Consider the following 12834-nt stretch of genomic DNA (forward strand, 5'->3'; position numbering starts at 1 on the left):
TTGTTTCATTATGAAATGGAAAACCATCCCATTTCAGTGACTGTCACTGGGAAATTTATATTAGAAAATTAATGTACCAGACAGTTCCTGTGTGCCTTGAGCTGCCTTAATTGGTTTGCCTAAGAAGGGTTTAAAATCCTCTAGTCACTAGAAACATTTCATGAACACTGGATAAAAGGGTTTGAGTTCCTGCGTAGGAGCTTGTACCGACTAAAGAGGGAAAATCAGTGTTTGTGTTCTAGGCATGGATGGCTGTTCATGAAAAAAACAACCTTTTAGCTGATTCCAAATACTCTTTTCTGATAGGCGTCAGCTCACACTTCTGCCTGCAGGGAAATTTTCAGATGTAGAGTAGCCAGATAACACCGGGAATGAGTCTCCTATCACAGCCTTTCTCTAGCCAGTAGCAAGAATCATCCAAGACCGACTGTTATTCATACTTAAAAAGAGATTTGTAAAGCTGCCTGGTCTTTGTGCCTTTTTTTTTTTTTTTTAATTTTCCTTTGTCATTAAGAAAGTTTTGAATTTGCATTGCTCATTTAGAAAGATAATAATCTGAAGACACTGTGCTCAGCAATTGCACGTGAATAATGCCAGCGTCCTCTACTTCAGATGCAAAGACCTCGCTAATAACATAGGCCGCCTGCTCATTAGAAAGAACATAGTAAACAAAGTAATCTCCTGCGTGAAGCCAAGGTGACAGAGCCTGGGCAGGAAGAAGAGCTCGGAGAGGAGGTAGTGGCTCTTGCAGTCTTTCGAGTCATCATCAGAACAAATGAAATACAGCCTGTGCAGTTGTGCTCTCTGCTGGGATTAATGTAGTTTAAAGAAAATGGAAGAAATTACTTCAGAACATCATCTGAAATTGCACTGTTGAAGAGAGAGCACTGCTGCTTAACGCGGTGTCCTTAAAAGGCTTTATGCCATCTCTTCTGATTCATTCTTCCAAAAGCAGTGAAAAAAAAAAACCAGTGGTGGTGAAATATAACGTGCTGTTATGCTGTTTCTACAGACACACGGAGCTAGAAACCGAAATCATCAGGGACTCAATCTCAAAAGAACAATTCGGAACATCACCTCAGCAGTTCATATTTACTTTTTAACACACACAGGAAAGGGCTTGAGTTCCTAGTCCCCGTGCTTCAGACTATTTCCTCTTCTCTTGCCACTCTGAAAGACAGGTTGTTTACATCAGTGTTTTTACACATATCTGAAAGAGATTGTAGTCAAGAGTAAAGGGATTATTTTGCTCGTGCTTCAGGGGCCGACTATAGATCATGAAACTGGCTAAGTATTAGTAGTCAGCACTCAGTTACATATATCACCAGACTTGACAGCATTTGTTGCAAACAATTCCAGTGCCTGGCATTTTGCTTCCAAAGTATTCAGAAAAATTTGCAAAAAAGTTTGTCAAGTGTGTATGTTTCATTTGAGTTCCTTTCTTGTCATGCTTTTAAACCTAAGACCACTAATGATGACCATGTTTTAGGCAGATGACAAAGAGCTTGCTTATATGGGCACTGGAAGAGACGGCTGATGTAGCAGAAAAGCTCTGTCATTGGATACAAATGATATGGCAAGAAAGAATCACAGAAAAAAGAGCATCTAACTGCTCTGCCTTGTGCTAATCATAAGCCTACCTGAATGTGTAAAAGCACATTAATGACTGACAAAGCATAAAGGTTTCTTCTTTCTTCACCTGCGATGGCCAGCAAGTACAATACCGTTTGATGCGTGATTTCCAGGCTAGTATCCCTTTTTCCCCACCTTCACCTACTTATGAATTGCTGGTACCTTGTCAGGAACGTTATTCCCTTGGACTTGCTTACTGTGTGTAAAACAGAGTGCTCAGATGTTCGCTAATCGGACTTTTGCTTGCTGTGCTGAAAAAAATGCTATGATTGTCCTGTCTCGTTTCAGCATAGCTGTGTAAAATTGTGTGTATGCATCTAAATGCTAATCTAATGGAACAGCATAGTCGGGGCTTATCTCATGTCATTGTGCTGGCAACAGCACACTTTTGCGCTGTTCAAGACAACCAATGACAGAGGACACTGCTGAGATGGAGGAAAGAAGAAATTCTGTCCATTCCCCATCCGATTCCTGCACTTCCCTGAAAAAAAGACATGAAGTTCTGCCCAAAATATGGTAAAGTTCAGATAGCAAAATATTAGTTAGAAATAGAGGCACCCTTCTACACAGCAAGGTGTTTCAGTTATGGATGTCCTTCCTCCAGAAATAAATGAGACAATTGAAAAAGGGGTTTAGAGAGTGGATATAGACAAAAAGAAAATCCCCTCTCCCACAAAGAAGAGACTGAATGGACTGGAACTCTTTATTTAGAAGGGAGTTAAGTTGCAGCATGATGAAATCACGATGGTAAGGCTTACAGTACTTTCTATTTTCGCCTGTTCCTAGATTCAGGATGTATGTGAATGGTAGGCACATAAAGATTTTGTTGTACTCGATCACCTTTTCCCAAAATTTGAAACTTAAAGTGCTGGTCTTCACTTACCATTTCTTCCAGCCCAGCTGTGGAATACAACTCCGTTGCTCCTATCATGATATTAGGAGATGCACAGTGCAGCCATTTTTTTTGAGTAAACTTGTTTTTGGGAAATGCTTGTATTTCAAGATGGTTCACACTAAAGGAACCAGGGAAGAGCACAACTGGCCAATGGCACAGACTACTTGTATCAGCTGTTGTTAACAGAGCTCTCTTGGCAAATATAAGGCACCAAGCACATCTTTTTTTATTAAAATTCCTGGATAATTTTGCCCAGAACAGTTTCTGCCCTGGAAAAAAAAAAAGAAAAAAAAGTTACTTTATATGTATCTCTCCTGTGTTCTTTATTTCCGAACGGCCTCTGATGTGAACCTGTACATCTGGTTATCCCGTACTTTGCTCCTGTTGAAGCAGTTTCTGTAACCTATTTAGAAATCAGGAATGTTTCCTTAACCCTGAGATAAAGCTGATTTTCCATTTACCTTTTTGTCTACCAAGAGTTCACAGAAGAAGCTACATAAGAATATACGAAGTGTCCCATGAGGTCAGTAGACTAGGTCACCTCCCAGTCCTCTGTTTCTGAACAAAGCAAATAAATAAGCCATCCCCACTCAATGAAAATTTCAGAAGCTCACTTCCTGCTGTGCAAAGGAACAACATGGAAAACACCACTGATTTTTCTGGTTTAGACTGATGTCTTAAGAGCTTCAATGAGTGCCTCCAATATTATGGGATTTGATGAATGCCGATTCTTCATTCTTCTTTTCCATCACTGTCATGATTACCAGAAAATTTTTTCCTAGACACTTCTGTTCCATCAATTTATCCTCCTTCTTCCCCATGTTCTTTCTCCAAAACTCATGATTTCATGTTTGGGAAACTTAGTCATTTGTGAGTATACTTTTCAAGCATTATTCCTGTGGTGCAGGGAGATATTTAATACTTAGAAGAAAGCATGTTCATTTCTTCCTGCTGTCTTATGCCTGCTCTGTCTAGCTAGAACACAAGTATCTGTTTGATGAGAATGGTGGTATTGCTTCATTTAGAAAATGTTTGCCAACAGATTTTTAGCTGTGCTTCACACCTGCTCTTTGAGCTGCTCTGCTGCTGCTGCTGCTCTCCCTACACCACTGTTCAGTTACCCAAATCTTTTAGAAAATGTCACAAGAGAGAAAAGAAGCAGGGAAAAGAAATCCCTTTGGATCATAAAATATTTCAAATTTAAATCTTCAATCTTGAGAATTTTGACAGAAACACCTTTTCTGAACGTAGTCTCGAGGCTTGAAAAGCGGAAGTCACTGGGTCTGCTTTGGTCAAATGTTCTAGAAATGTTTTATTCACAGCAGTCTAAGGATATAAAATCGTGGATTCAGAAGCACTGTTGATGTTATGAAGCATTTTAATTTTCGTCACCCTCTGCCTTCTGCTCTCCTCTCGCTGTTCCGAAGGTGACAATTACCTCTTTATCCCACAGGGGGTGACAACTTTATTGCTGTCTCCCTAGTGTCCTCTCTGGCGCTGTGCTCACATCTCCTGTGCTCAGCTCTTTGTCTCTGCCTAATTGAGTGGTGTAACTAGGTTGAAACCAGAAGATTTGTGCACAAGCTGCCCTCAGGTGGAAGTTTGCTTTTTGTTTCAGAAGTGAGGTCAGACTTGCAGAGCTAAAAGCTTGTTGGGTTACTCTCAAATACATCATTTGATAGACTAAAGGATATTCCCTTTCTCTATAAACTTCTGTCTTAAACATGATGTTTGGAGGGTGGAAGAGGTTGTGAGTTACAGCCTGTAGCTCTTCACCGCCTAGAAGCTGCAGAGCCAAGACCCACAGAAAGCCAGCTTGCTGTTTCGTGTGTGTCAGGGGAGGCATATCTATAACTGAAGAGTCCTGTATGAGTAAATCGAGCATGTGTAACACGAGTGGTGGGCTCTGTGGATTGCCTGACGACATAGAAAGGCTTCTGAAAGGAGCTGGGACTCTCTGAGGGTGTCTCCCTCCCTCCCTCCTAGCTCATTCTGCTCTTTCTCCATGGCTCCTTTGGGCTGGCTCTCGGGCTGGCACTGGGAAGCAATTCAGAAACATCATCTCCCTCGCTTGCCAAAACAATAAATAAATAAATAAATAGATAAATAAATAAATAACTGAATACATTTTGCTGGTTTAATAGGCCACGATAGCTCACACACACGACGGCCTGATGAGTGGCCGACCTACCACCAGGTAGGTGTAGGACTGCGCAGCTGAGAGCAACAGGAGGGCAACACCTGCCCTTTGGGTGTCAGCAAGCTTTTAGGTTTGCTGCCCTGTGATGCTTCACCCTCCTTGGCTCCTACTTTTATTGGACTTAGTCCAATAAGGACACTCCAGGATCAGAAGTACACCTTGATTTCAGCAGATGTCACGGAACTTAAAGGGACAGTTCTAATTACATACTCATTACTCTTTGACAAAAATGCACTGTGTTTTAAATTAGAAATATAGCTTCAGTTGCCTTAGTTATCCCACTGCTTTTCGGGTACTTCTGCATGCATTTATTTAAATGGTTTACTTTATATTAAATATCTAACTCAAGAACCCCAAAAGTGACTGAGTTTATTTTTGGAAAAAACACAGTAACTTTTGGAACTGGTTTGACTGTGTAGGCTCAGGCATTTCAGAGAAAGCCACTGGGAATAAACACTGTTATATGGGGAGATGACTTGCCTATAGGGGAGAGTAGCCCAGATTCCTGGGCAGTGAAGTGGAACTGAGTCAGAGCCCTGAAATGTGCTGGCCCATTGGAAAATGGTTGGGGAACACGAGTCCTGTGGCATTTAATTATCTTGCATCCAGCTGTGATGTGTGTGTCAATATACTCATGATCTCTCCTCTGATGAAGGGATGTTTATGTTATTAATTTAGCTTGAATATGTAGTTATGATAATTTAAATCAACAATAAGATACCGAGTATAAGCTGAGTATATAATACAAATTTGAATAAACAAAAAATCGGTGCCATATGGGGGAAGACTGTTGGAGAAGGAATCAAGCGTGGTCTAAAGCAGACCTTTTTGTTGGTATAGTATTGAAAATCATGGAAATAAATGCTATTTATTTATTTCTCTGTTTACTATATTTGAGACACTTTGCGGAAGAAAATGCACAGTAAATAAAATGATGGTCAAAGTGCAGACCTGGCCCTGACTAAGAGAGCAGTTAAGAATCTTCTGAACTCTGTTTTTATTGACTGATGAAGAAAGCTAAATACGTGAATGAAAAAATGTGTTGGCTGTGGATTTGAGTGTCTGGGCAATGACAGAATTCTACCTTTGGCATAGGCTTATGTCCAGAGCTGAATAATAATACTGTCAGTGATAATGCAAAGAAATTTCTAATAAATACTAGTGCTTCATAGCTCAGAAAGAGCTTAATGACATTTTCATAACATAGCAAAGATAACTATTTTTTATCCACCAGGAAAAAAATAAAGTATAAAAACCAGCTGCTTCCAAGTTTAGACAAATTACTAACTTCTACAAAGACAGGGGAAGTCCCATGTGTCTAAAATAAAGCTAATGTTGGCCAATATTTTGTGAGTGAAAATGGGTGATTGCTGTGGACTTCTTATTCTGAACACAAATAAAGGACTGATGGCTTAAGAGAACATCAATTCCAAAAAAAAAGGTGGAGACTGTACATCCGGGGAGGGTAGAAACTGTCTTTTAAGCAATGAGATGAAACACAGTTATGCTGTATAACAAAGTACATGTGAGTAGGACAAAAATCAATGTTAGGCTTGTAAAACGGAGCACACAGAAGGCGGCAGTACGCAGAAGAAACACAGAGCTGTATGTGGCAATTGTGAGACCAACACTGTTGAAATGTTTGGTCCAGTTCTGGTTTTCCTCATTTGAAAAGGACGTTAAAACACTGTCTTTTTGAGGAAGAAAAAAAAAGCCAAGTAGTTACAGGAAAAACAGCTGGACTCAGAGATGTATCTAAAAAAACCCCAAACAACAACAAAGCCACAAAAAATCCCCCAACATAACCTTCTATATTTCTGTTGTCCAACCTGTCTAACTTGCAACCTGCAACTAGTATTGTTTTCCCTTATGGGATGGTGGTACATTTAGAAAAAATGAGTACACTTTGCCAAGGCTGCATAGTGAGTTATGCAGCTGTAACGGATCCCAAATAAAGGTTATTGAGATGCCGTTGGCAGCAGTGGCTGTACATACCAGCGGCAACATCCCGAGGTACCACGCTGTGCCAAGCTGAGCTCAATCGGCTTCTCTTTCACCCTCTGTTCACATCACTGTCTATTGGACTCCAAGACACATACTTTCTGTTTCCTTCCCACCAGCTTTTCAAGGATGTTTGCTGGTGCGAAGCTGCTCAAAGTTGGGCAGATCAGTTATAGAATCGGTATTTACTCTAGGATCACTTTACAACTCGTGAAGAAAGACAATTGAAGAAGATAAAACAGGCACTAAGATACCAGTTTGGTTTCTAGCGGTTTCCATTGGGATGATCTCTCTGTAATGAAGAGGAAAGCTTTGTTGATTAATTATTTTAATGTATAGTAAAATGTGTGGTTTGATCTAAGTGCAAATAATTCACTTGTGCAGTTGAGTTAATTTTTTGTTAAGGACAGAGATCATATTTTACATCTCTTGAAGTGAAATAATTACTTGACTGGGAATTATTGTTTGAATCTGATGATCATGTTCTGAAGAAGTTAGTATTAACATTCCTTCTATTATTTCCTTTAAAGTAGTACTTCTCTTCTATACAATCACTGATCCTCTTGCTAATAAGTATCTAAATATGCCTGTGCAATGTCACTGAAACACAATGGAAGATAAAAGAGAATTTTGTCTGGTTTTATATTCACATGGATTTCATAAGATCTAGATTTTATGGTGGGTCACACCACAAGCTGCAGTCTGTACTGGCACATGTGCTGGAGTATGTGATGAGATAAAAATAAAGGACGAAATAGTACCAAGATTTGCTTTTGTAATGTCAGCACTTAGCGGGTGTATTAGGAATATCTATTATTCAAACATTCACTACTTTAAATAGAGAAAAAAACACTGTTAGTAATTTATGAATCTCAAGTCTAAAGAAGATAACGCTCTAGCTAAATCCTATGGTATGTTACCCCAGTGGCAAAGAAATGACTTGACACGAGCCATAGAACATCATCAAATTATAACTCACTTCTCATGTCATAAATCAGCACATCATTTCTACAAAACAGGTTTCTGAAACACTGGTTGGCTTATTTCTTACTTGCATTGCTGTAAGTCTATAAAATGAAATACTGCAACATTTTATTATATATTTATATAACTTTTTTTGCCCCAAATGTAATTGTCTTATTTTTCATAAAAAGTGGTGAAAGCGTAGAGCAATGGGTGACTCCCATTAGTTTCCTTCCTGTTCCTGTTTTAAGTTAATATTTGTAAAAGTGAGATGAAGGTATTGGTATTTATACAATTTCCCCGTGTTCATGAGGAGTGCTCCTTTCTGCCACGTTGGCAGAACCAAACACTGCAGCAGGAACGCTATGTCCGTGTCTGCTGGGGCTACCTAAAACCCCGGTAAAAATCTAGGAGTGTTTCCTCACTGAGCACACAGGAATTTGATAGTCTTGAGCGATTTAAGGTACTTGAGACACTGTAGCTACTTGTCACATTTTATAATGAAGCAGCATGTTCCTGAGAAGCAAAGAACCAAGCAGTAACTGCAGCTGCAGTTGCAGTTTTGATGCCTGCATAATAAATATGTACTGTCATCGTCATGGATTGCACTGGAGATTCCTGCTTTGGGGCTTCTTGCTGATGTGTTTTTAGTTGATTTTACCTCTGAAAACAGATTTACTAGTTGGATTACACCTGGAATAAACAGCCAGTTTCAATTCCTCAATTTTTAATTTTTTTTTCACTGTTGGTGTCTGTTTGTGTAAAATGCAGACTCTGTAGTTTTTGAACGATACCCAAGACAATGTCAGAACTCATAAAATAGCATTTAGAAAATGTTATTCCTTTTAATAACCCATTTGACTTTTTAGCATTTTTCCAGTAAGCTTTAATGAAAACAAAACATTATTAATGAAAATTTTGCAGATACCAAGGACGTTTTCACATGAGTTGTTCCATAAGTTTCATCACCATCATCCATATCTTTATTTATGCTTAGGTCAATATAAGCCACAAATCAAAAAAGTTGATAAAAGCAAATACCTCTAAATCTATAACTCCGGTTATAGATTTTTTTAAATCCAAATTTTACATTTATTCAGACTATTCGACCTGATTTATGTTTTGTTGATAGTTTCAGAACATGTCAATGAGGATGTATGCATTTATCTCTAGTCAGCATATGCATATGGTATACGTCTGTCCAACTGAATGATAAAACTGGGTGTGATTTAGAAGAAGCAATGATAATATTGCAAACCAGTTACACTTGGAATCAAGATAATTTTGTGAGCTGGTATATTATGCTATCAATAATAGATGACAATCATAGATGCCTGTGATCATAGATGATAGCAGTGATTCTTGCTGTATGTTTATCCATAGATAGCACTCTAGTATACTACAACTTACAGTCCTATTATCTTGTAATAAAAGAATAAGAGGAGAGAGAGTTAAAGGCAGTAAATTTAAAATCAAATGAAAAAGTAATTTTTCCACCCAGTGAAAAATTTAACTATAGAAATCTCCGACATGGGTCACAGAACCAAAAATTTAGCAAGTTTAAGACTGGATTGACCATAGATATGTCTGCAATAAGTGACGCTTGCACAGCACCTTTCCAAGTCATTAATATTTTCTACTATTATTTACTTAAACCAAGTAGCCAAATACATTATGGTTATGTTCAAACAAATGAAGGGATGTTAAATGCTACTTCCCCAAACTAGAGGAGATCTGGATGAAGGGTGCTAAGGCGCACACATAAATCTGCTAGATAATGTTCTACGTTCTCTCCTGGGTGAGACTTAGTTCGACTGGATTTCAGTAGGGGCAGCTCCTGTGCCCTTCTGCAGCTGTCGCCAGAATCTCTCCCACTACCGGTGTTCATTTCTCTTGCTCTAGTTTTTGTCACAGATTGGGCCTTTGGGCTTTTTAAGGCTTAGAGCAAGGTAGCTTACACTTGTTGAAGGGTGTCTTCTTGTATTTATCAAAGGGAAATGGTGTCTTGTGGCTTGCAGGAAATGTGGGGTGAACGTGCTGTACTACACGCCCTTTGTGCGGTTCCTTGCAGGTTCCAGTAATTCAGGTGGTTGCCTTCAGTTCAGCCTTTTAGTGACCAGAAAGGTTTATCCACAAAGGGGCTGACTCGCACAGAGAAATGTATTGTAGCCTTACATGCTTATTTTTTGATTTCTCTTATCCTGGTGTCTGCTAAAACAAAGATTAATGGAAATGATAATAATAAACAAAACTGTGGAGGCAGTAAAACAGCAGTCTGCGCTGACAGCACTCAGCGCTCCTCTGCAAGTTCAAAATATTAAAAATACTTCTTAGCATAAATGAATGAATGCCTCTTCTTTCATACTCGATCACAAAATAGCTGAAGTAAGGAAGAAACTTAACAAGATCTTTTCTTAATTTAAGTCGGAAAGATGGGATGAAAAATGGGAGTAATTTGCTAGGGATACTTGAGGAATTTCAGCATTACATGACCATTATTTTGAAGAGTAACAACGTGATGCACAACAAAGGATAGTACTAACTTAAAGGCATTACATTTAAAAAAGAATACTAGGACATGCATGCTGATGTAGTACAAAACCAAGACACAAAAGCTATAGATGGCTGTAATCATTGATGTAAGTAGGTAATAGAGCCCTTTAGAGAACCATATGATGAATGAAACGGAGAACCATTTTCTTGTGTGATCTTTGATAGCTCTTACATAGCCTTGATAAAAACAGTCACACAGTGAAAATCAATTGTTCGCATCTCTCTCATCATCTGAGATTCAGGAAGTTACTTGTTTTATCGTACCTCCATTTCCATCCATGAAAAGTGGGTGATAACACTGCTCAGCTTTCTAAGGCCATTTGAATCTGTGTAAGAAAGCTTTAAGGAGGCGTTACTGAGTTATTTTAACCGTGGTGTAATCTGCTGTCTTCAAAGTTTAAGGCTTGCTTGGGTAGTTTTGATAGTGAATAGAAAATAATTTCAGTGCTAATGAAACTATGTTATGAGAGATTTATAAAACTTTTAACATATTGCTTTATTTTATTTAGGGTCAAGTTGTTTTCAGAAATGGAGAGAGGATGGGAACCATCAAATTTACGCAATTCCAAGGTAGGTTGCAAACAATTCAATTTTCATTATAATTCTGTATGCAGATTCAAACTTGTGCATCAGTTGCATTTGTTTCAGGATGTTTTAAATACATACCGTTATTTTGAAAAGGACCACTTGGAAGATGCAGCAAGGTACTTAGAAAGTTTTGTTACCGGTTTAAAAATACTGTGTTTTGAACCCTGCGTGCTCTGAGATATTCCCAGATATTTCCGAGAATTTTTCTAGAAGAAAATCCACATACTTCTAGAAACTACTGATCTATAAAACTGTACTGGTCACTTCTTAATGCAGTTGTTTATGAAAACGCTGTCTGAAGAGGAACTTAGAGAGGTTTTTTGCTGTTAAGCTCTTTCAAGTTAGTGTTTGTGCTCTCTGAAGACTCTCTTTTGACGCTCTGCAACTGCTTGCTAAAAGTTGCTTCGGGAGCCGGTCCCTCAGCGTGCAGAGGACACACACGGCTGACCCCATCCCTTGGAGGCAACATGCTCCACAGTGCGGCTCGCCGAGCCCGCTGCCTCCTCTCAGCCTGAGCTGCTCCTGCAGGGAATGGTCTTGGCAGCAGAGACCACGGATGCGGCCGTGGGGATTTGTCAAGGGTCATTTGCAGCTGGGATGAGGTGCTTGCTTGGGAGAGCTTTCTGCAGAAATGGTGGTTCATAGAAGATGTTACAGTTGTTTCTACAGTTTATAGAATGTGATTCATATTTTTCTTTCTAAGCTGAGGCTGAGATAAAACCGGAGATGACTGCATTTGGATGGTCTTGCGAGAATAGTAGTGAGAAAGCTGGCAAATCCATTTCAGGCAATGCATGAGAAAGAAGCTTGCGCTCTCTTTGTCTTAGGAGATCACTTCAAGCGTAATCCTGCTGACCAAGTTACAAAGGCTCATCCTTTAGACAGAAATTGTCTGCTGTACGGGCATTATTATTAATGAACAGCAATGCACTTGAGGGGATCTGTTTACTCATTCTGATTTACTGAAGCAATCTTCGGGATTGGTCTTGCCTTCACAACTATAACTGATGGTATTAACTCACATTCCCTGAAGCATTTCTACCCACTGAAACTTTGTAGACGTCATGTCAGGATAATATAATTTAGAAATTCTTGCTCGACACATAATGATAAATATTGATTGCTTCCTCTTTTCCTGCCCGCCCCCTCCCCCCATTTCTTCCTAGTAGCAGTGTTTACAGCCACATGAAAGAATCAAGAGAAAATATTGTAAGGGGATTTTACAGGAGGTGTTTATTCCTCGAAGTCTGAAGGAGACCTTATGCATTATGCCTAAGGCAACTGTGTGTACCCTGCTGGAGTCTCTGGGCAAGGAGGAAATTTGGTGCGTTCCCTCTGCTCATTAAGGATGTGGCTGGGGATCATGGGGAGGTACGACATGCGTCTTCCGAATTAATCTGGAGAAGCAATAGAAGTGCAGGACGGCTAATTTTATATAGGTTTTTATTTCCAACTGTTCAAATTTGAGTTTCTTTATAAAGATTTCAGTTTCACAACAGATGCTATTTAGCGCCAATGGTTTTACCATCAGGTGAAGTGCCGTTTGGTCAATAAGAACACAGGAGACAGGCGCCCATTTTGTAATTCCTTGTAATTGCATAATGACAATTTCAGAATCGATTCAGGCACATACTCGGGATTTTGATCACCAACCAGAGGTTTCCAATTAACCTACAGGAAAAAGTTTTGTTATGACCCAGGCATCCTAGGGAGAAGTATAGGAGAAGGGCTGGATTGTCTCTCATGAGAGCAGTATTCTGTCAACACATCTGAAGCCTGGTCTCAAGTATTTTTTAGTTTCTTACTAATTTTGGAAATGAAAAGAATGTACAAAAATGTATGAGAAATTGAAATAAGGAACAGTGCAACAACATAAGTGAAAGTAATCTATCTTTTTTTAACAGCAAATGATATTCTAACTATTAACAATTTTTTTCCCTGTTCTGTCATTGGTGGTGTTTTTTTATATTCAATACTTGTGGCATAATTGTAGAAATTATTA

The 12834-nt window shown here is 39.1% G+C and overlaps 1 protein-coding gene across 1 annotated transcript in view; it reads left to right on the plus strand.

Moving 5' to 3' along the window:
• Nucleotides 1–12834, plus strand: part of GABBR2 (gamma-aminobutyric acid type B receptor subunit 2) — a 491654-nt gene that overhangs the window by 274126 nt on the left and 204694 nt on the right. Inside the window, exon 8 of the mRNA XM_074576421.1 lies at nt 10754–10814. Coding sequence (XP_074432522.1) covers nt 10754–10814 — 61 coding nt within the window. The remainder of the gene's footprint in view (nt 1–10753; nt 10815–12834) is intronic.

This window comes from Larus michahellis, chromosome 2 (genome assembly GCF_964199755.1).
Source record: "Larus michahellis chromosome 2, bLarMic1.1, whole genome shotgun sequence".
NCBI lineage: Eukaryota > Metazoa > Chordata > Aves > Charadriiformes > Laridae > Larus > Larus michahellis.